Source organism: Eleutherodactylus coqui, chromosome 1 (assembly GCF_035609145.1).
Source record: "Eleutherodactylus coqui strain aEleCoq1 chromosome 1, aEleCoq1.hap1, whole genome shotgun sequence".
NCBI classification, from domain to species: domain Eukaryota; kingdom Metazoa; phylum Chordata; class Amphibia; order Anura; family Eleutherodactylidae; genus Eleutherodactylus; species Eleutherodactylus coqui.
Genome location: NC_089837.1, coordinates 253,676,630 through 253,701,078, shown reverse-complemented (window position 1 = coordinate 253,701,078; position 24,449 = coordinate 253,676,630). Strand labels below are relative to the sequence as shown.

Below are 24,449 nucleotides of genomic sequence, written 5' to 3'. Positions count from 1 at the left end.
GCGGAAATCTTGCAGTTTTGCCGGAGTGAAAAACCGCGAGATTTCCACTGGGAGAAGCGCTTCTTCAGAACACGCGACACTTAGCCGCTCGTTTTAAAGCAGCCTGGCCGCTCGCTCTTCCACTGCGGCCGGCGCTCCCATAATGGACAAAAAAATGAACATGCTGCGGCCAGCGAATCCGCGCCGCAGCATCGGCTTTTGATGGCTTTGCCGCGGCGGATTCAGAGAAATCTCGTCCACATGGCTGGCTAAACACTGGATTAGCGGCCGCAGGCGGATCTGCCTCGGCGAAATCCAGGATGGAATTTCCGCGGCAAATCCGCCTAGCGTGAACCCAGCCTTAATGACAAACTACATTTCTGTCCCATCTTTGCATTCCAAGAACCATAACATTTACATTTTCTCAGCAACATAGCTTTATGAGGGCTTCTTTTTTACAGGATGAGTTGTATTTTTAAATGTTACCACTTTAGGTATATTTATTTTTTTGCATGGAGCATTGTGTATATTTCATATTGACATCTCAGACAAGAAAATCTGGATGTAGCACTTCACATTTATGTTTTTAGTTACTGAGCACAGACAACATATTTGTGCAGCACTGACATCAAACAATGGAAAAATAAACTGCAAACAGTGACATATAAAAGAAACACCCAAGTAATCTTTTACTTCATGGAAAAAAGACAAAACACATGACAAATAGCACAGGCAAATAGCATAACTCATTTATAATAGAATTAATGTAATGGCTCATGCTGTGATGCTGGGTAACTGCACAGGCAGGAACAGAGCAGGAACGCGTCGATGCCAAAACATTTCCGTTTTCTTGCAAACTTTCAGCTTCACGCTACTTATTTTCAATTATAAATGTACAAATCATATGCACAAATTAACATTCAGAGTATTTGTCTCCAACAATTGAGAATTTTACTTAAGAACAGATGTTTGGACTGGGTCCAAGCTACTGCATATTGCAGAAGCTAGCGCACAAAACAGTGGGATGACTCTAATAAATCTTCCCATTGTTTTCTATACTTTGTATGATAAATACCTGGCACAACAGAAGACAATATTTCCACAGCCATATTAAAGAAGTTCAATTCATTAGCGGTTTTAAATGTGCACTTTACATTTTGGCAATTTGTAAGAATGATTATTTAATCACAGCTATTTAGATTCTGTTATATTTTTTATAAATATATAGTCCCTAATGTAGAAGATAAAAGTATATTTTATAAAAGATCATGTCTAGGAGTTAATCAATTTGTGTACAATGGTGGGGAATTTCTTGGAGTTATTCCAACAATGGAAATTAATAATAAAATAATGTTACAGTAACTGCACACTTAAGGAAAAGCATAAACAATTCCCAAAACAACAAGATGAATGCGACAATTAAAGGTAAACTATGACTAATAGCTACACGACTTCAGATATATGATAAATGGTCCTGTACCATCAAAATAATGCAACTAGGAAAGCACTCCTTGTAAGAAATTAATACAGATATGGGATAAAACCTTTGAGCCTCTGAACATCTTACGGAGTGCAAAATTATCTTTCGCCTAAATGCATGTATTTTGGGCTGACAATCATTTTTGCAAACAGGATTTCATTAAAATTTTTGCTGTTTGTATCCTGTAGCTTCTGCATATCACTGTATATAGACACTAAAGGCTAAAGGATAGAAAAAAGGGTGGAGAACAACCCGTATGTTTGTGAGCGGCCCACAGAGGATGCAAGGGCCGTAGAAGTACAGATTGTGCAAGATATAATGGAGGTGCTGCCTACCAGATGCTACTTCAAATAAGTGGGCATGGGTGAACGGAGAGATACAACTAGCAAGGATAAACATGATTTAAACCAGTATAAAGCAGTTTTTTTAGTTGTATCCCTCCGTTCACTACAGGATAAGGACCCTTTTACACGGACGTTAATTGTTCAGATTCTTGCTGGATCACAGGAATCTAAATGATAATTGTTAAATGTAAATGCTGAGAGCAAGTTAACGACAAGCAATAATTTTCGAAAGTTCATCAATCAGTTAATGCAGGCATAAGAATCAGACGACGATCAGCCTGTGCAAAAAGGCAGTCTCATCTCCTGCCGCCGCACCTCCCACGTCACCCCCACCCTGTTCGTTGCCAAATAATTATACACCATATGTAATTGTCATATTGTTTGTATTCCCCGTGCTTGAATGTACTGTGGAATAAGTTGGGGCTAAACAAATGAATGATAATAATAATCTTTATCTATGAATGGATGTCTGTTTACTCCGAATGGGGGCGGGTGATCATTGCCCCTGTGAGAAGCATGTGAGCGATTATCGCTGTGGCGACTCTCGGGCGCTGAAGTGCCTCACAGTTGTCCAGAGCAGAAGGACCTGATGTCTTAATAGGAGATCTGTCAGTGAGGCTGGATTGATGGCTTTGTTTGCAGACCTTATTTTTCATCTTCCTGCATGCTGTTATCAGCGAATTTATGAACGCAACAAAGATAAGCTTTGCTGTGGTCATAAAATAGCTTTTAAGAACATTCTGGAGGAGAGAGCAGATTTCCTACTGAGACTAGCATAGTACACTGCATTACTTATGTAGTGGATTCTACTAAGCCTATGATAACAGTCTATTAGACTCTGCAGGAGGCGGGACCTAATGGGCTGAGTTACGTGGCAGTCATGGAGATCTTTGTCAGGCTTCTGGCTTGGACCTTGCTATCATACTGCATAGTGCAAATGGATGATAGGAAGAGCTCCGCCTCCTGCCATTTGCGTAAAGGTTTTAGTTGATATTGATCCTGGCATATTAGGGATGAAACTTCATGGATTGGAGGTTTCTCCCTACCTGGCTGTGAGAGAAGGAGCCTGGGTAAGTAATCAGCTAAACCACCACCTTAAAAAAGATGTACATGAAGGTTTAAAGCCCATTAGTAGAAGAGATTTTTGGACAGTGTCTCATGATAACTAGTTATGTTATTAACAATTATAGATACTGTAAAGTAGGGAATTGGACTTACCCGATGTCTTGTTGGGTTCCTGTTCCAGGAACTTCCCACTAGCACCTCTGAGTCCAGGATCACTTTGTATTATTGGTAGGGATCCTCCAATCCCGTCTGTATCCAGGGTCCAGGAGAGCTGCTGGGGAATGTATGCCCACTATTTCATAGTGGGCATATAAAGAAACGATTTTCCAAAGAAAAAAACAAAAAGGTTCTTTGCACTCATGTTGGTGAGAAAGAGGAAGTATCCTAAAATGCTAAATAGCAGTGTGTATTTATTCCATAAAATTTCTCAAACTTGAAAAAGGCATAATTAAGCACTGAAATGCGTTGCTAATGGTCTGAATTTTATGGCATAATTACACACTGCTATTCAGCATTTTGGGATACTTCCTCACCAAAACAAGTACGGAGAACCTTTCTGTTTTTTTTTCCCTTGGTAAAGCCCATTAGTGACTGCCGTAAAAAGATGTATTGGTGGCCACTAAGGGGCTAATATTTAGTTACTGTATTTATTATTGAGCGTAGAACTAGTCTATGTATATGGATTCCAGATTGTGGAACAACATAGTATGCCCCGAATTTCCCTGAGCACATGAGGCATTGGAAAGAGAGTCCACCCCACTGAACACCAGGGCCAGACTGTGCACTAGGCAGCAATGCAATTATATTTATTAACTATGCCAAGGATAAACCACATTTTTAAGACTATAAGATGCACCACAGGTTTACACGGCAAGAAATAGGAAAACAATACTTCACACCATTTAAAACTTCCCCGGTGGTCTAAGACAATAGCGGGGTCAATGTTGGCTATGGTCTAATGTAGCACCTAACCTTTTTGTATTCTAAGGTAGGTGAGAGGGTTAATAGTCCACGCCTGTTAAATACATGATGTCATCATCTTTTGACTATGGGAACTAATTGCAACAGTGAAACTAGATACCTCATTAAACATAAATATCTGTATTAGGGCTTATTCACATGGGCGAGAATCTCGTGCATTGCGAGATGCACAAAACTTGCACAGATACGAACTCCATTCTTTTGATTGGACAGGTATGTGTTTATCATTTTAACAATTTTTTTTTTATGGTTCAAAAGGATTTTATTGGTCTGCCGTGCTTACATAATGTGTACAATATTATACAAAGATGTCGATAGACAAACTATATAAACAATCTAAACTTCTATTCTTTTCTTGTCTTGTTGTCTTCTTTCCTGTAATGTAATCTTTTGCTATAAGGCAGTTTATTTTCTTAACTAAACATTTTTGAACAACTCCAAAATATCTGGTTCTTATACTATGTTTAGATATATTCCTAAATTAATTATAACATTCAATTGGAATTGATAATTGGAGTAAAATAGAATATAGAAAAAATAGAGAGAAGAGATGAGATGGGACGGGGGGAAAGGAGGGGGGGAATAGGGAGTGTTGTGTGGGGTGAAATCCGGTCTAAGTCCCACGAAGATTAGGTTGTATCTACTGTTTTGGGGTTAATAATCCGTTGGTTGTGGTATTACTACGGTCATGTTCGTGATTGGGGGGGCACCGGTTTCCAGCCAAGTGGTTAGGTCGGAAGAGTGCCGGAACTGATCCCAGATCATCCAGGTAACAATGTGTTTCTCATACCTTAGTTCATCTTTAGCACATAGCTCTTCCATATGTTTTATCTGATCCATGGCCTCCAGCCACATTATTCTAGTGGGGGGTGACGTAGATTTCCAAACTCTGGGTATTATTTGTCTCATGGTCAGAACAAAGAATCTGAGTAAGGATTTTTTAGCTTGTGTCACTGGTCCGGGGAGCATAGATAGTAATGCAATCTCTGGTGTAAATAGAACGTGGTTTCTACTGACCGCCGTGTAAAGGGCATTGACCTCCTGCCAAAGGGGTTGAATGCGAGGGCATGACCACCATAGGTGGATAAATGACCCTTTTTCTGTTAGGCATCTCCAGCAGGTATCCGGATACTGGGGGAATATCCTGGCTAATTTCACTGGGGTCTGGTACCATCTTATTAGAATTTTATAATTTAACTCCTGTATTCTGTTAGAGATAGTAATTTTGTGTGATAGGATGTATGCCTTTTCCCAGGACTCCTCTGGGGGGATGCCAGTCAGGTCTTGCTCCCAATTCCTTATTATATCCCTCCCACTGTTTTGGGTGTCTCTTTCGATCAGCATCCGATACAATGCTGATATTGTTGATTGTTCTGAAGCGGGTGAGATGCTTATTTTCTCGAAAGAGGTAATGGGACGGCTTAGTTGTTGGATGGTTCCTAGTGACCTGATGTAGTGTCTAAGCTGTAGGTACTGGAACCATGCTCCGGGCTGGGGTCTCCCATCTCCCTGTATATCATTCAATGGCCTGAGTCCCTCTTCCGAGACCACGTCCCGGACCCTTATCATGGTATTTGGTGAGTTTTGTATCAGAGGTATGCCTCTGAAAAAGTCAGGGCACTCGGGGTTGCCTGTCAGGGGGGTCAAGGGACCAGGTTTGTTGATTAGGCCTTTTGTGGTCGCGTATTCTAACCAGGCTGCAATCATGTTTTCTGTAAAGGGTGATAGTCCCTGACCTCTGTGGTGTCCTTTGCCCGGTAGCCATATGAGACAATTTTTTTTTAAACCCTCTAGGACATTATTCAGATGCACAAATCACATCTGTAGCACGTACTATATATACAGGGTGCCTCAAAAGTTCACCATACTGTGACTGGGCAACACTGTCATACCATGCGAATTGCCCCGATTCTCCACGGTTAGCCTCTCTATTAGATAGGGCAAAAAAAAGCTCTGCACAGCGCATGTGCATGGCACGCTATCGGCGTGCTGAGCGCATCCGCCGGCCAGAAGAAGGAAGATCCGGCCTGCACGTCATAGAGTCCCACAGCGTCCGGAGAGGTAAGAAAAATGTCTTTTCCCTCTCCATGGCCCCAGGCACACACGAATTTCACTGAGGGATTCAGCAGTGGTATCCGTGCGTGCAAGTGGACATGAGCCCTTACTTTAAGCACATATAGCCCTGCTGCATACACACACACAACTCTTCTGCATATATAATATACATATACATGCAGTACACGTACACACAAGTGTCTTCTATGGCAGGCATCTTACTCATTTCAATAGTCACTATTATACTTATACAAAACTGTAGTTCTCCTGTAAAAACAAAAAACAAAGCTATTCTTGCTTATGCTGTCTGGGTCTGACTCCTCCCTCCCAGTGGTCACAGGATCTTAAAATAATGAAAGGTACATTAGACTAGGACCTCTCTTCTTCACTATTCCCCTGTTCTTTGCTGCTAAAGTCAGGATCTGCATGATGAGTGGTCAGTATCCTTCATACAGTTCACTTCCTCTCCTCCCTGCACTGTTCACACAGATCAGTGCTGGGTTAGAAAAGCGTGTAGACAAATAGTTTTCACAGTGATCCGACAGGCACTTACTTTATCAGTGCTGTGCTTGGTTGCTAAGGAAAAGGTCAGTGGGTCTGGCACTGTCAGATTCTCCTGACTTTAGACCACAAGACACACACGTTTTTAGCAAGATTGTAGTCCGAAAAATACTGTTAATTATTTTGATGATATCACAATCGATGATAAACAATAGTTCTTTTGCTTTGTTAACACATACTTGCTCAGAGACAAACGTCTTATGATGATAATTGTTGAGTACAAATGGGTCTTTAATTGCGGTGTATTCAGGCTTAGTGCCTAGGGCAGCGTGAGCTATAAATAAGGCCTTGATGGTACTGAAGACATTTACAAAATTACATTGAAAGCTGTACTAAAACATCACATTATTTTACAATTTCCTAGCCTAAAATGAAATATTGTATTCACTTTTAGCAGAAAGAGTTTGCCTGGGATGCAATATTTAGAAAAACAGTGCTACAAAATTTAGCCGACATGTGAAATGATGTAAGAAGGAAGGTTTTAATTTGTGAGGAATAAATATGGAGCAGTAATGCATATGCAGCTTAGTTTCAACACTAATTCCACGACTAATGGATAAAAATGAAAACTATTTTCCAACTGAAAAGGCCAAAATTAAAATATTACTTTTCCCTTAACATGCATGAAATACACAGTCACAGAATTATGCATATATTTTCATGTAGTAATCATGTTTTCTTTCTAAGTGAAAACCTGCAATTTCTCATGGGAAATAACCAAATTAAAGACACAGACGACGCTTAGAAGCATCTCATACACGGAATACAATTACCTGCTTCAGCAACATATGTTCAAAGGCATAACAATAATAACAAATATAAAAATGCTAGTCTACCAATACATTTTACAGAGTTAAAACACAAACATGGCTGCTTTCTTCCGGCACTAAACTGTCTACAGATTGTGTATGGATTCTTAACTCAATGGAGTTGAGTTGCAATACTAGACACAACCCAGTTGGTAGAGGTGTATTGTTGGTATACATTGTGTATTTGATAATAATGCCTCCATCTGGCTAGTATACGTCGATGTTCTAGTTTATTTGTAGTAATGTGTAACAGCACAGAATACAGACATTAAAACACTGTTATTTTTATTTATTTTTTTAATTACATGGGATCTCATGGGTGACAGGCAAGCCTATACCCTTTGAAGTTTCCGTTGGGAAATTCTGTAATCACTACCGTGGGCACCAACAGACCTTGACCTACCCTGTCTAGGGTATTATTGTATCTTGTCACCACAAGCTAGGAGGGTGTGACAGGGCTATCATGGAGGAACGCCCCTGTCACACCCCTAGCTCCCGATAGGCTGAATTCCGCAAGGTTCTGGAAGGTTCTAGTGATTTTTGCCTGTGCAGAAGGGTTAGGGATTAGTTTTCCAGTTAGCCTTAAATTACTCACTGTTAATGCTTCTATGTTAGAGGTGTAACATGGAAGCATTTACAGGTAACAATGTAAGCCTCACTGGAAAACTAATCCCTAACCCTCCTGCACAGGCAAAAAGCAAAACATACTGTCGCCGGGGAACCTACACCCCGCCACCACTCCCAAGACTGTCCTTCCCCATGCTGCGGGTCTCAGCAGTGTGTGCGCCCCACCGGCGCTCAGCAGTGCTCACATGTGGACTCCAGTGGGTCTCTCGCCTGTCTTTTCCCCCACTGCATCACGAACCGCATGGGCGCTAGGAGCGGTGACATGTGCCGATCGGCTGTCTGTGCTTTCTTACATCAGGAGCTGGATGGCTGTCAGTGGGGCAAGTACAAGGAGCGAAGCTGGGACAGTACAGCCACCGGCGACAGTCACATCGGCCCAGATAAAGGGCCACTAAGGGAAGATGGTAAGGGGAGATGGGAGGCCACCATCATAGCACCGCTGCTGGGAGGGCAGCGGCAAAAGTCTGAGCGGGAGGGGAGATAACAGTGGGACACTCACAGTAGGAGACCTCAGTGCCAGGACCTGTGGGGAGCCAGCGGTGCAGCCAATCTCAAACAGGGTGTGTGACCGGACAGTCAAGCGGCCTGTATCTTGTCTTAACCCCTACTTCAGGTGGTGACAAGATATAATAATACCCCTGGCTAGTAATCTTCTTTAGGTTATGTTCACATATAGCAGACATCAATAAATCTGAATGGTGTTTTCTAATATCCATGTATTTGCTGCTTAAACAACACCTTCAAATGTATGGAACAGATTTTCTGAAAGAATCTACGTGTGAACACACCCTTGAAGTGGTTCAACTGACTCAATTACTCAATTATCAAATGTGTTACTCAAATGTAAACTCATGCTTGGCAACAAAATCACCATGATAAACACACATTATATATATATTATTTGTTTATATCATATTTAGCAGTACTACAGCAACAAAGCTGTGCTGAAAGAGTTAAAATGCCTTCTGCCAAATATGTAATTTTACATTAACATGCTTATATGGCTAAACTGGCAGGAGAGAGAAGAAAATATAGTCAATCTTTAATCAGGCTAGATATACAAGTAGGGCATGAAGCCCCATGCTAATTGCAGCCTTTCAGATGAAAACACATTCAACTCTACAAACCAGCAGCAAACTTAAAAACTAAAAATCAAGTAGTTCTAGAGCACATTTGTCCTTCACTGCTAAAGAGCCCCAAAGAGTTAAACTGCTCCAGAAATAAACTCATGTTTTATCTTGGGAACACACTTTTGCAGGTCTGACAAGTTCAAGTACAAGTTAGAGGTGGATTATTCAGCTCTTACCTGTTTTTCAGCATGACCATAATCGGATCCTTGGTTTGGCAAAAAATATAAAATGTGCCCATTGTTTTTTGCTAGCTCCCTCAAGGCCATTGCTGTCCGCACGGTAGAATTTCTGGCATGAACAAAAACCATTACCTTTGAAAAAAGAAAAAACACACAAATATTAAGGGAAACGAGAACACAATGTGCAGTTTAGTCATTTACAAAATACTGTGATCTACAGCTAAAATGATCTCCATGAAAAATGTATACTTCATAAAATACATGTATCTTTAAACATTAACAGTAAGAGAGCATAACGATTCAAAAGCGTGGTCAAGTGTGACTGACTGTGTGAGAAGTGGATAATAAAAATACACAATTTAGTGAAAATGCACAAATATGTGCATTTTTTATTGTTGTAGTGCTGCATTATTTATAGCAAGTATTTGACTTCAATAGTGTATTCTTTGCCACTTAGCACCATGTGAGGAAGAAAAGTGTTATAGGGGTTGTCCGGTTACTGAACAACCCCTTTTCAATAGGACCCCTTGTGTGAAAATAATTACCAGAAGTACACTTACCGCTCTGCGTTGCGAGGATCCTGGTGACGATTGTAACTAATGAAAGACTGCAGCATCACTGCCTGAACTTCTGGCATTGGAGCTTACATCCTGAGCGCCATGATACCAACAATTCAAGTATGTGACGCTGCAGCATCTCATTGGCCGCAGCAGTCCCATAATATCATCTGTCACAACAGATGGAGGGGTAATAATATCTCTGTTTATTATTTTCACACAGATGGTCCCATTGAAAAGAGACTGTCCAGTAACCAGACAATCTCTTTAAACCAGGGCTTAAGCGCAAGAATATATTTGCAAAATCTTGCCTTTTCTGTTTCTTTGTTATGTTGGAAATTTCAGTAAAGACAGCTTCCAACTGAATACAGGTTCTGGTGGTGACACTAAAGACTGTCTGTCATTCCATGAATTAACAATATGCTTTGCTAAGAGTAAGCCATACCTTGTTGAAAAAGCAATGAGAGCACTGCAAAACCATCACATGACCTGAAATGAGTATTATTTAAATGGATGGTGTCATCAGAAAATGACCTATTATATAAATCCCATTTGTGTGGGAAACATATTTTAAGATTTATTTGTTGTTTTTTTTGTTTTTTAAACTTTTTGGTCTCTGTATTTTTTAAAAATCCTAAAACCCTGCATATTTCACTCTGACCACAGAGCCTATTACTAGTCTGATACTTCATGTTCTGTAGAGAAAGCTTTGCAGCAGTCATCCCATTAAGGGCTAATGCCCATAGCCGGATTTCCACCGCGAGAGACGCACGGAAATCCGCGTCGTTACACCACAGCTATTAGGTTCTACTGAACATAATAGCTGAATGTTCGCGCTGCGGAACTCCACCTCAGGAAATAACCCGCGGCATGTCCTATGTGCCGTCAGAACAGGCGCGGCCGGCTTCCATTGTAGTCAATGGAAGCCGGTCATCATGCTATACTTCCGCTGTAGCACAGCGCAAGTATAGTGTGAATACGCGCCCCACCCACCGCTGGTCGCGTTATAGGACACTGCCGGCCCTTCATATGACACAGCTGGCGTGTCATGCGCTGTACTGCGCATGCGTGCCTGCGCGTCATGGGGGGCTTGCACAGCAGATTCGGGAGGTGAGTATGGGGTCTTTGGGGGGGCGCCGTGATGGACACTGCTGCGGTATTCCGCTTGCAGAGCCCGTAACGGCCGTGGGCATGAGTCCTTACATCACGGGCAGGATTACACTGACAACTATATTTAGATAACACCAGATTCCTCACTCACAATAGGTGATAAGCTGAGACTATCTACTCCCAAATCCTACACAATGACCTCTGCACAGGCCAGAGAACGTGTCCAGACCAGTCTCTCAACAACTAAGTGGGTCTTCTCCTGTCCACTGTGTGAATGGCCCATGGAGCTGCCATAAAACGTATCTCTAAATGCTGTTATATGTAGCTCAGGAAAAAAAAAACACCACCCAGAGTCATGTATAGACATCAAAATAAAGAGCTCTACAATCAGAAAAGAAAAACACATTAGAAAAATGGAAAATGTTTCTCAATCCGCTTTTAATTATTATTATTAATAATAATAATACTAATGATGATAATAATAATAAAAAAGGTGATATAGTCCCTATAAAGACATCAGCAGCTTTATGACACCTCTACCAGAAGAAACATGCAGGTGCAAGGAACTAACCAAAGGCTCGGACGGATATTTGCTGTGGAATCCGTGGCAGGCGTCCGAACCGCGGATCCACAGAAAATAGCTCCCATAGAATACTACGGGAAATCGATTTTTCCTGCACACTTGTGGAAACCAATTGCAGCATGCTCCATTGTTCCACAGATTCTGTGTGGACTGCTTCCATTAAAGTCGATGAAAGCCGTCCGATACGCGTCAAGGATTCTGCGGGAAAAGCAGGAGTTGAAGAGAAAAAGAAATCTGTACTGCACATGTCCGACAGCGAGCCGTGCGGACCATCCACACTACAGATGAAACTGAAAGCTAGCAGGTACACGCGGATGCCGCTGCTGGCAGGGACGGACTCCGCATGTGGAATCCGGTCATGACATGTGCAGCTGGCCTAAAGTGCATACTAGAATCAACTATCGCAAGACTGGTAAGATATATATCAAATGTGGACATACATATTTTAAACAATGGATAAGTATGAACTAGTATTTATGAATTATCATCTGTATTGACTAATCGGAGACAACTGTGGTGTAACGTGACTTAACTAGAGAAAACGAAACCCTCCTGTCACTAATTTGAACATATTTATGCTTATTTACTAATACTTTATACCACTTTATAGTTGGCTTAGATTACAAAAAAAAAAATTTGTTGTTTTTTTTTGGGCACATTTAGGCCACACACCTATTTCCATGAAGAACTATCCCTTTGTCGGACACAGCGAAAAATGTCTGAAAACGTCTAACACACAGTAAATGCGGCGCAAAGCATATTTTCAGCAGTAACTTAGCCCCATTGTCTTTCTTTGCAGGGTTTTAAGGCCTATTTAGACACAACGATTATCGCTCAAAATTCACTCAAAGGCAATCTTTTGAGCGATAATCATTGTGTGCATTTACACGGCAAGATGATCACACACAATTTGCTCGTACAGCAGTTCGAGTGACAGTTTTGAGCGTTCACTTTGCATAAGCTCTCAAGTAGCTAATTAGCTACTTAAGAGCTTATTTAGTGTGTCAATGAAAGTCCCCGCTGTATACGGAAGACAGCTGGAGCGCTGTCTTCTGTATACGGCTGCTGTGTTCTCAGAGCGCTCAGCCAGTATCCCGCTGAGCACTCCGAGCAGGGTATGCAGAAGACAGCTGGAACACTGTCTTCTGTATACAGCTGCTGTATCTCGCTGAACGCTCCGAGCTGGGGTATGCAGAACATAGATGGAGCTCTGTCTTCTGCATACTCCTGCTGTGTTCTCCAAGCGGGATACCAGCTGAAACAAAAGCATCAGCGGTATCCCACTAAGAACTTAGCGCGCAGTCCTGATAAGATTCATCGTTAACGAAAACTGCACGATGCCCATACGTTTAGACACAGCAATTATTGCTCAAAAGACTGATTTCGAGCGAATTTTGAGTGATAATCGTTGTGTCTTCATGGCACTTCATATATGAAGGAGTTTACACCTAAGATCAATAGTGTATTTTATATCAAACTAGGAGATATCCTCATGCTTTACACAGCGATTTTATGAACAGCAGTCCTGGAATATACAAAATGGCCCACAAAAATGAACCCAGCACCACACTGTTAAGAAAGCTGTCCAAAAGAAAATCTGTGTTGCCCATAGCAACCAATCACAGCACCACTTGTCCATGGCCGTACCGATATACCGCTGGGGGAGCCGCCGCCGGGGAGCAGTCAATCATCGCGATTTCCCGGGATGAACCTATGATTATGATAGGTCCATCGTGAAAAATTGCAGCATGCCGCAATTTTTATACCTGAGTGGAAAATTGTGGTGATTTTTCGCTTGTGGACATCGGGCTGCGCTTTCCATAGTTATCCTATGAAAAAGCGTTTACTGCGTTACCCACGTGCGGATAATGCAGTGAAATATCGCCCGTGGACAGGAGGCCTTAACCTCGTGCTATTGGAAGGAGTAGCCTTACTCCCTAAGGAGAGCACCTAGAAGGTGAGTGAAGAGACTTATAAGGCCATGCATGCTCCTCTGGAAAATATATACAAATAAGGAAGATGGAACAATACCTCTGCAGCGCCACCTATTGGATAGCAGCATTCCTGCAAAACAATGTCTGACCCTTTATACAGGTCTATGCAATGCAAGATGGCACGATAGTTTGCTAAGCAGAATAGTCTGCAATCTAGTTCCCATTCCACTTTGTTTAGTAATGTTTAATTGCCTGTGAAGTATGCTGCTTCTGCCAACAGCATAGTTGGGCAGTAGTGGTTGAGTCGGTCTGAACTGTGGTACTGCCATTCTTGGTTTTCACACTAGTCACTTGGTTTGCCTCTGTGTTAGAGGTTATTAATTTTAAGGTGCTGTTAATTTCAGGGTATTGTACAAATAAGAACAGGAGTTTAAATACAATATATAGATTATATACACACATACATACAAATAAAGCGTCAGGAACAATAAACATCTACCAAATTGTTAACAAGTCAATACAGAGAGAGAGGACAGTGAGGGCTTACAACAGTGATTCCCAACCATGGTGCTACGGCACCCAAGCTGGGAATCACTCAACTAATATCAATTAAAGGGGTTATCCAGGCAGTGCCTGCTGGGTCAGAGTGGAAATGCATCAGGGTCAGAGTGGAAATGCTGCTCCAATCACGGTGTAGTGGCTGGTGCTCATAACTGCAAGCTCTGACTGAAATCAATGGGAGCTGCACTTGTAATTGCAGGCACAGCTCCTATTGATTTCAATCAGAGCTGCGCCTGCAATTACGAGTGCCAGCTACTACACACGGATCACAGCAGTGCTTCTGCTCCGACCTCAGTGTATCTCAGTAGGCGCTGCCTGTTAAAGGGATTTTACTTGTATTGCCTGCAGCTACAGTTGCAGCCTGCACCGAGGTGAGAAGTCAGCAGTCGCGGACTCAGCAGTGGCTGACACCACCGCTGGGCTGTGGCTGGGCAAGGCGAGTGTAAAGCCTGTAAGGATAGTGCCCCGGCCAGAAACCAATAGGGGGGTTGCTATTGACCTCTGGACGGGCAGCATCCCTGGGACTACTATTAGAGTCACTATTACTACTTGGACCACTATATAGGTCACTATTACTACTTCGACCATTATACAAGTCACTATTACTACTGGGGCCTCTATGGGGGTCACTGTTACTACTGTGGCCACTGTGGGGGTCACTATGGGAACATTGTTACTACTGGGGCACAAAAATATGCAATGAAACCTGTAAAAATTCACACCAAATGGGTTTTACAGCAGACTTTCCGCTGCTAATTGAACAGCAAATCAGCCAGGTGTGGACCAAGCCTTAGGCCTCATGTCCACGGGGAAAATCAGATCCGCTGCAGATTCTACATGTAGAATCTGCAGCGGGTCCCTCCTGCCCCGCGGACATGAGCGCCGAAAATAAGAATTTAAAAGTATTTACCATCCGGCGCGGGCGGAGAAGATCAGCTGTTCCTCACGGCCGGATCTTCATTTTCGGCCGGCGGATGAATTCCTGACGCCGGCGGCACGTCGCCGGCACGTCGCCGACGTGCCGCGCGCATGCGCCGGGCACATCCGCCGAGCCGAAGCAAGGAAGATGCGGCCGTGAGGAACAGCTGACCTTCCCCGCCCGCGCCGGATGGTAAATACTTTAAATTCCTATTTTAGGTCTCCCGCGGATCCGGACGGCTTCCATAGGCTTCAATAGAAGCCCGCGGGAGCCGTCCCCGCGGGAGACCCGCACGAAAATGGAGCATGGTCCGGATTTTTCCATGCTCCATTTTTTTTTAAATCCCTTTTATTGACGATCCGCGGGTATTTATCTACCCGCGGGTGGTCAATGCATCCCTATGGGGTGCGGATCCGCATGCGGGAGATCCGCTGCGGATCTTAAATCATATTTTGCCCGTGGACATGAGCCCTTAGGGCTCATGTCCACGGGGAAAATAGGATTTAGGATCCGCAGCGGATTTCCTGCATGCGGATCCGCACCCCATAGGGATGCATTGACCACCCGCGGGTACATAAATACCCGCGGATCGTCAATAAAAGGGATTTTAAAAAAAATGGAGCATGAAAAAATCTGGACCATGCTCCATTTTCATGCGGGTCTCCCGCGGGGACGGCTCCCGCAGGCTTCTATTGAAGCCTATGGAAGCCGTCCGGATCCGCGGGACACAAAAATCATATTTTACTCACCCGCTCCGGTTCTTCTCTTCTCCGCGGCGCCATCTGCTCTCAGCCGCGGCCGGATCATTTTGCTTCGGCCCGGCGCATGCGCGGGGCACGTCACCGACGTCATCGTGCACATCCGCCGAGCCGAAGAATGAAGATCCGGCCGCGACGAGAGAAGATGACGCCGCAGCGAAGAGAAGAAACGGAGCGGATCGGAGGTAAGTTTATTCTGATTTATTTGCATTTTCAGCCCTCATGTCCGCGGGGCAGGAGGGACCCGCTGCAGATTCTACATGTAGAATCTGCAGCGGATCTGATTTTCCCCGTGGACATGAGGCCTTAGGGTATTGTCTACACGTAGAGGAAATTCTATAGATTTTCCACAGCGTAAAATTCTGGGAAAAATCTGCAGCATTTCCACAAAAGACATAGAAACAAAATCTGCACCAACGTTGTGGATTTTGACTTGAAATCAGCTGCACTTCCAAAGCTGATTTCAGAAAATACCGAGCTCCCTCTCACCTCCAAATTCGTGTTTTTCCTGCACCTCCTTCACTGGGCACCCAACGGTCTTTAGTAAGCACAGCGCAGCTAAGGTCAGGTGATGTAGAAGTGGCCAGCTGCGCTGCACTCACTAGATGCCCTCTGAGTGCCCAGAATATTGGGGGCAAAACCATAACTTGTGATAAGCCACGTCACCTGACCCCACTCCTTTTTGGTAGGGGTGCCCCACAGTAAAAAAAAATTCACAGAGGTGTCCCAAGTCTGAAAAGGTTGGGAAACACTGGCTTACAGACTACTAGAAAGGGAGAAGGACACAGTAGGTGTGGATAGTAGGTGCTCATGTTATAGCATCAGCAAGGTTACTGCATATTTGAGGCTTTTCTGAAGAGGTAGTTCTTTTTGAAACTTTCCCAGGTGGCGGAGAGTCTGGATGCATTTTCATAGTGTCTATATATGGCAGAATAGCACATTCAATACTTTCAAAACATATATCTTTTCAAAAGTTTTTTTTTTCTGTCAAACTGCTGATGCTGTGCAAATATCTCCAGTATAGGACAGCATAAACATAGAGCGGATGAATTTTAACTACAAATATATAAACAGGGCACCCAAATACAGACTGGGCACAGACAGAAGTTTTTGTGTACGGGGAAAATGAAGCCATATCAGATTCGAACTATTGCAGGGAAGAAAAAAAAACAACAGAACACTTTCAAAGTAAGGTTTAAAGTGAGATTTGTTTTAATGATGTAAACAATGGTTTAATTTGCACTGCAGTTTGGTTTAATGAGGTGTAAAAAAAGTGGTTTAGCTTTGTGCATCAAGTTTTTAGACTGTTTTGGATTCTTGGGCCGTATGCTCAGTGAGTAAAATTATGCATCATTATTCTCTTAGATCTACTGAAAATGCTCCACTCAAAATCTATGGAAATGAGAGCAAAGGAACACGCAGGAAGAATGATTATGTACAAGTCATTATATTGCAATAAAATCATTGGTTAGGCGTTAAGATGTTTAAAGCAACACTTTGTGCTCTACTTTTACTCCTCTCTTATACTTTCAATATGGTCTTGGGTTTATACTTGGAATTACAAGAGCTACAAAACCTAGAGCTTTTCAGTTCATTTTATAGCTCTTTCTTCCACTCTATTACTGGCTATATAAGGCTGTATAACATAAGTGGGGCAGAGACAGGCTCCTATCAATATCTCCATAGACTGTAATAAGGGACTTTTTACACTGAACGGTAGTAGTTCAGATTTTTGCTGGATCGCAGGAATCTGAATGATAATCGATCAGTGTAAATGCTGGCAGCAACCAAACGCTGAACGATAATTCGCTCGTTGATCAGTTTCTGCAGGCATATAAATCAAATGATGATCGGACTGTGTAAATCCATTGGTTCCTTCAAGACAATCAGACAAGTAAGCTCAGTAACTTTTCATCTCATAGGGGACATAGATCAGTAGGGGTTCCAGCATTTTGACCTCCACCGATGAAACTTATTACCTATTCTGTAAATGCATCCAAATAAGAACATTTACTGCTCTCCTCTGCTGGCTAAATGAAATACTCTGTGGCATTGTAGCTTGAAGATTCTTATGTGCACTGGCTAGCTGTGAGTCATACAGCACAAATCACAAAACACTGAAGAAATGCTAGCTCCATAAAATAAATTGTTATTTATATCAGAAATATAAAATCACATAATAAAGGACCCATGTGAGAGTATGTCCAGGCTAAGGTGCTTTCTGAAAGCAAAGTGCTTCCCTGATCACAGCTTCCTGAACCATAGTCCTCCTCCTTAAAACAAATTAGGGACCAATCATCTGTTTCACATGCGCATATACTTAGTTATATATTTCAACGGTATTTGTAGTCATATTACACTTCAATATATATAAAGCAAGTCATTCTTGGAATTCATACCTTCAGGTTGTCGTGTTTCTAATTTTAAAATCCAACAGGCTTTCTCTTTTGAGGGCAAATTTCCTTCAGTCTCCTTCTCTAGTGTTTAAAGAGCCAGCATGGCATTCCAAAAAATGTCTAGCAATGCTTGAATCATTCTTATTATTCTTCTCTATGTTTGATATGTGCTCCATGATTCTAAATTTTTAGCTTGAAGGAAGTATATCCTATATAGATCTTATTACAACTGATACAAAACACATCGTATACAATGTGCCTGGTATCACAATAATAAATGTTTTTATAAGAAATTTAATATTACCATCCCCACTACCAAACTCATCCGCTTTTATAACTACACACACTGCAAGTAAAGAAGCCTCTCTGAGATAGCCAGCGCCTGTTGCCGCTATTAGTAAAAAAAAAAACTGGAAGACATTTTGTTAGCTAAGTTTTTATCCTCCTTAGGAACACAATATATGCCTTGATACAAAATGTGTTTCAAAACTCCATCTTGTTTTGGAATAGGTAAATAAGTAAGTAGGAAAAAAAAAACCTGTAGTTTGATGGTATGGAAATTTCTGTTTTATGCAGTTGAAAAGACCAATCTATTTTGATTTTTAACTTGCGCTTTCTATCCTCTAGTAAACTGTCCCGACTTGTCATCTCCTTTTCTAACAGCACTTGATCTGCGTTTTTTCAAACGTTGACAAATATCTTCTCTGGCAGCAATACAATCTGCCTCTTGTGAGCATATTCGTTTGGCTCCAATCAATACACTGATTGGTATCGCCATTATAGTATGTGGGGGGTGACAGCTTGTAAAATAGTATCCCTTACATTTTCCTCCCTATTGATGTGAGTAACTACCTTGTTGGTATTCTAATCAACTCTAAGGCCTCATGTCCACAGGGAAAATCAGGCCCGCTACGGATTCTCCATGGAGAATCCGTAGCGGGTCCCTCCTGCCCGCGGACATGAGCACTGAAAAGAAGAATTAATAAGAATTAACTTACCTGCAGCGGACCGGGCAGTTCTTCTATTCTTCACGGACGGATCTTTTTTCTTCGGGCGGCGGATGTACTTGACACGCCAGGGGCATGCCGCGCGTATGCGCCAGGCACATCCGCCGGGCCGAAGCAAGAAGATCCAGCCGTGAAGAAGAGAAGAACAGCCTGGTCCGCTGCGGGTAAGTAATTCTTATTTTAGGTCTCCCGCGGATCCGGACGGCTTCCATAGGCTTCAATAGGCTTCAAGCCTGCGGGAGCTGTCCCCGTGGGAGACCCGCACGAAAATGGAGCATGTGACGTTTTTTTTCATGCTCCATTTTTTTTAAAATTCCCTTTTTTTGACCATCCGCGGGTATTTATCTACCCGCGGGTGGTCAATGCATCCCTATGGGGTGCGGATCCGCGGGCGGGCGAGTTAAAATCCGCTGCGGATTTTAATTCTTCTTTTGCCCATGGACATGAGGCCTAAGAGTAATGTTCAAAAGTTATATGGTGTTATCTTATTGGCTTTTAAAACTCAGATTATAGTGGTTATCATTTAACCCCTTAGAGACCAAGCACTGTAAATTTACAGCGCTTGGTCTTGGGTTTTAATCCCACCCGTTAGCAGAAATACTGCGCAGGATTAAAGCCTCTTCTTCTGCAATCAAGCAGGAGCAGGTCGGGTTGTGAGCTGAGTCACAACTTGTCACAGTCAAGAACCTGGAGGAGAAGGGAGAAGTAGTTTTTAACCACTTATGTATTTTCCTTTCCCGGGTACAAAGCACTCAATGAAAGCTATGTACTAAGAAGTGAAAGTACATTGTATTCAAAGGTGAAAAAAGACGTTCATCCAGTTCAGCATTTTCCACCCCACTTTGTTGATCCAGAGGAAGGCAGACGCCAATTTACCCCAGTTCGCAGTACAGAGGAGCAGGTGGGTAGCATAGTCAGGAAAGCCAGAAGTCGTTACACAGGTAGGCATCAGTTCACAGTACAGAGGAGCAGGTGGGTAGTGTAGTCAGGGAAGCCAGAGGTCGGTACACAGGTAGATAGCAGTATGGAGGAGCGGGAGGTGGATGGGTTTCTTCCACTACGTGAGCTAGCAGTCACATGACAGGGGAACCCAGCAGTCATAGTAGAAGTGCTGGGTCCTAGCAGACCCTGATCAGCTCTGCCAGTGACTGATGTCACTACAGGGAATGTTTTCACCTGTAACTGGGCCTTCTATAGATGCTGCTCTTATGGATGCCCCAGCTATGGTGGAAAAGTATGTAATTGAAAACAAAACAAAAAAAAACATATGAATGTCCCACAGAGGTTTTATATGACATCATGGGGGACATAGATGGTAAAAAAGAATAGATACAAAAATAAGTAAGAATAAATTAGGGAATAAAAAAATATATATATATTATATATACACATAAAGAAAAGATGACCCCAAAGTAAACCAAAACCATCGCCTTATGCACCCCGTAATCAGAAACTATACATATTATGTATCAAAACCTTTGAAACAAAATCAGGAACCCATTCCCATACTTAATTTCAGCATAAATAACCTAATAAAAAAAACTATAAATGTTTAACAGAAAAAAACAAAAACTGCAACAATTTTTTGGGCTTTTTACCCCAATAAAACAAACAAAAAAAATGGAAAAAAGAGTCAGTAAAAAAAAAAAGATATTAAAAAAATAGCTCTATAAGTCACGGAAAAAATGAAATGCAGCAAAAATAATTTTTGTATCTGAAGGGGAAGAAAAGGGCAGTAAAAGTTTTTGGTCCTCAGGCCTCGGGCAGATGACCGTGGTCTTGTCGCACCTATGTGCCCGAAAAAAATGTGCTGCCTGCATATGCAGAAATTCTTTAACGGGCAAAGTTTCATATGGGCAACGGATGAAACTTTGGCCGGTCACTGGAGTAGCTGCTGCAGGATGAGATAGAAGAAGCCCTGCATGGTGAACGTCGTCCGAAAAAAAAAAATAAAGAACGCCAGAAATGCACTTTTTTAGTTACCCTGTCTCCCAGAAAAAATGCAATAAAAAGCGATCAAAAAGTCGTATGTATTCCAAATTGGTACTATCAGAAACTACAGAACATCCCGCAAAAAATGAGCCCTTGCTAAACTATGTCGACGAAAATATAAAAAAGTTATTGCGCGCACAAAATGACTGCAGAAAATAATTGAAAAAAATTAAATGTCTTTGAAAAAAAAAAAGAGGAGTATAGTAAAAAAAAAAAAACATACAAGTTTGGTATCGTAGTAATCGTACCGACCCATAGAATACAGTTATCATGTCGTTTTTGTTGCCGTTTGTGCGCCGTAGAAACAAGACGCACTAAAAAATGGCGAAATGTCGTTTTTTTCATTTTACTGCACTTAGAATTTTTTAAAAGTTTTTCAGTACATTATATGGTACTTTAAATAGCACCTTTTGAAAAATACAACTCGGCCCGCAAAAAACAAGCCCTCATACAGCGACGTCGATGGATAAATAAAGGAGTTACGATTTTTTTAAATAGGGGAAGAAAAAACGAAAATGGAAAAAGGGCCGCGCCATTAAGGGGTTAAAGACGTATCCGAACTTGTTGTTTGCCAGTTGGCAAAACAGTCCCCTTAACCCCCGTGGGAACTAACAGGAGCTAACACCTTTTAAATGCCCTGCTGTAAGCAGCGGGGAATCTATTCCCAGTGCAGGAGTTTCCATTAAAGGGGTTGTCCCGTGCCGAAACAGGTTTTTTTTTTTTTCAAACCCCCCCCCCCCGTTCGGCGCGAGACAACCCCGATGCAGGGACCTAAAGAAAGCTTACCGGAGCGCTTACCTTAATCCCCGCGCTCCGGTGACTTCTATACTTACCGGTGAAGATGGCCGCCGGGATCCTCTTCCTCCGTGGACCGCAGCTCTTCTGTGCGGTCCATTGCCGATTCCAGCCTCCTGATTGGCTGGAATCGGCACGTGACGGGGCGGAGCTACACGGAGCCGGCATTCTGCACGAGCGGCTCCATTGAAGAGAGCAGAAGACCCGGACTGCGCAAGCGCGGCTAATTTGGCCATCGGAGGGCGAAAATTAGTCGGCTCCATGGGAACGAGGACGCTAGCAACGGAGCAGGTAAGTAAAAAACGTTTTATAACTTCTGTATGGCTCATAATTAATGCACAATGTACATTACAAAGTGCATTAATATGGCCATACAGAAGTGTATAGACCCACTTGCTGCCGCGGGACAACCCCTTTAACTCCTGCTCCCATAGGAGTCAATGGAAACTCTTGCTCGGTGCGCACCGCACATAGTGCACGTTCTATCTTTCTTAGTTGCGTGCCGTTTTGCACTGCTAATTCGCGCTTTCAGTCTGTGTCCTGTTTCTCCAACATAAAGCTCCCAACATTACATTTACTGCACAGGATCGAGTACACATCCTGTTGTGTGTTGGGGTTATGTATCCTGTCCGCGGTCAGTACATGTGAGCAGTTCTTACACCCACTTACATTGCAGGGATAAGCTACTTTTTGTTTGTCAGAGGGTAATGCACTCCTGATTATAAAGGTCCTCAAATTTGAAAGTTGCTTGTAAGACAGAAGGGGAGGGTCCGGGAATATGGTTTTCAGACAGCCATCCTTGTCTAGGGTATGATGGAGTTTCTTTGTGGTTTTCCTTAGCACCTCTAGCTGTGAATTGTAGGTCACTACTAGAGGTACACAATCATTTCCTTCCTTCTCTGTGTATTGCAGTAGTTGATTTCTTGGTGTCCTGGTGGCTCTGGTGATTTAGTCATCAATTGAGGTGGGAAGACAGCTCTAATTTAAAAATCTCCTTAAAGATGGTATAGATGTTTCTCTTTGCCTGTTAGGTTGGAGCAGATTCGGTTGTATCTGATGGCCTGGCTGTAAACAATGGACTTTTTGATGTGTTTGGAATGGAAACTGCCTTCCCTGAGGTATGTGGGCTGATCACTTGGTTTTCGGTATAGGGGTGTCTGTATTGAGTTGTTTGAACTTTTTATGGTGGTGTCCAAAAAGTAGATTTCAGTTTATGAGTAGATTAATTTCAGGTTTATGGTGGGGTGGAATGCATTGAAACGCTCATGGGATTTTTGTCGTTCTTGTTTGGTGTTGATCCAGATGATTATGATATCATCAATGTAGCGGAAGCAGGCCAATTGCTTGCTGGAGCAGGATGCAAGAAAGTCACTCTCCAGTTTTGCCATGAAAAGGTTGGCATGTTGTGGTGCCATTTTACTGCTCATGGCGGTTTGGTTCCGGTGAGATGCACGAATATCTCCTTGCCAAAGGAGGAATAATTGTGTGTGGGGATGAATCACGTGAGTAGTAACTCGAATTGAAAGTCAGGGATTTTGTAGGATTTTAGTCAGGTGCATAGTTATCCAATTATAAAAAACAGTTCATGATCACCATCATTTTCATATGTAGGCTGAAACACAGTCATTAACTCAAACAGAAACAGCTGTGTAGGAGACTTAAAATGGGGTGTGAAACAGCCAAACTCTGCTACAAAGGTGAGGAAGTGGAAGTCAATTGCATGTCACAGGTCATACACCATGGCAAGACTGAGAACAACAACAAGACAAAAAATAAGTATACTGCATGAACAGGGTCTCTTCCAAGCAAGAATTTCAAAGCACACTGGAATTTCAAGATTTGCTATTTAATCTCTTTTGAAAAAAAACACAGAGACAGGCAACGTTGTGAACAGAAGACGCAGTGGTCGGCCAGGGAAACATAGAAAGGTATATGAAAGGTGCATCATTGCTTACTTTCCTTCGAAAGATATCAAGCACTGCTATCAACTTAGAACTAGCAGTAACCAGTGGGCCCCAGGTACACCCATCTACTTTTCAGAGAAGTCTTGCCTGGAGTGATCTTCATGGAAGTATTGCAGTCAAAAAGACATATAAAGATTATGTAGTGCTGGAAAGCTAGATAAGGCAGGATAGCAACACTATATAACTAGATATGGCTCTGCATGCATCTTCCTTATCAATTCCTGCTATCTGGGGCTGGGAGCTACACCTCATCATTTCCTGGAGACTAAGGCCCCCTGCACATGGGCGGAAATTCTGCAGCGGGATTTCCCACAGAATTTCCGCCTGTGGAAGCTGCCATAGGATTGCATTAAAAAACGCAATCCTAGGCACACGGCCACGATTCGTCCACGTGAAATCACACTCAGAAAACAAATCGCAGCATGCTCTATTTCTGTGTGGGTCTCGCAGAGGCCCGCACAGAAATGTCACTCCCAGGCCACAGGCTCCGCTCTGCGCATGCGCCGGCTGGCCAGCAGCCGGCACATCAGAGAGCCAGAGCCGTGGGAGAAGGGGAGACCCGCGCTGGTCCCTGCAGGGGCACGGATCGGGTCCCGCTGCGAGAATTCTCGCAGGGTATCCAACCTTGCTGTATGCAGGCAGCCTTATATAATCTATGAGATT

At 42.8% G+C, this 24,449-nt stretch overlaps 1 protein-coding gene across 1 annotated transcript in view; it reads right to left on the bottom strand.

Annotated features, from left to right (window-relative positions):
* Window positions 1–24,449, bottom strand: part of ASCC3 (activating signal cointegrator 1 complex subunit 3) — a 677,124-nt gene that overhangs the window by 296,806 nt on the left and 355,869 nt on the right. The window contains exon 14 of the mRNA XM_066608127.1: window positions 9,208–9,342. Within this exon, the coding sequence (XP_066464224.1) occupies window positions 9,208–9,342 (135 nt within the window). The remainder of the gene's footprint in view (window positions 1–9,207; window positions 9,343–24,449) is intronic.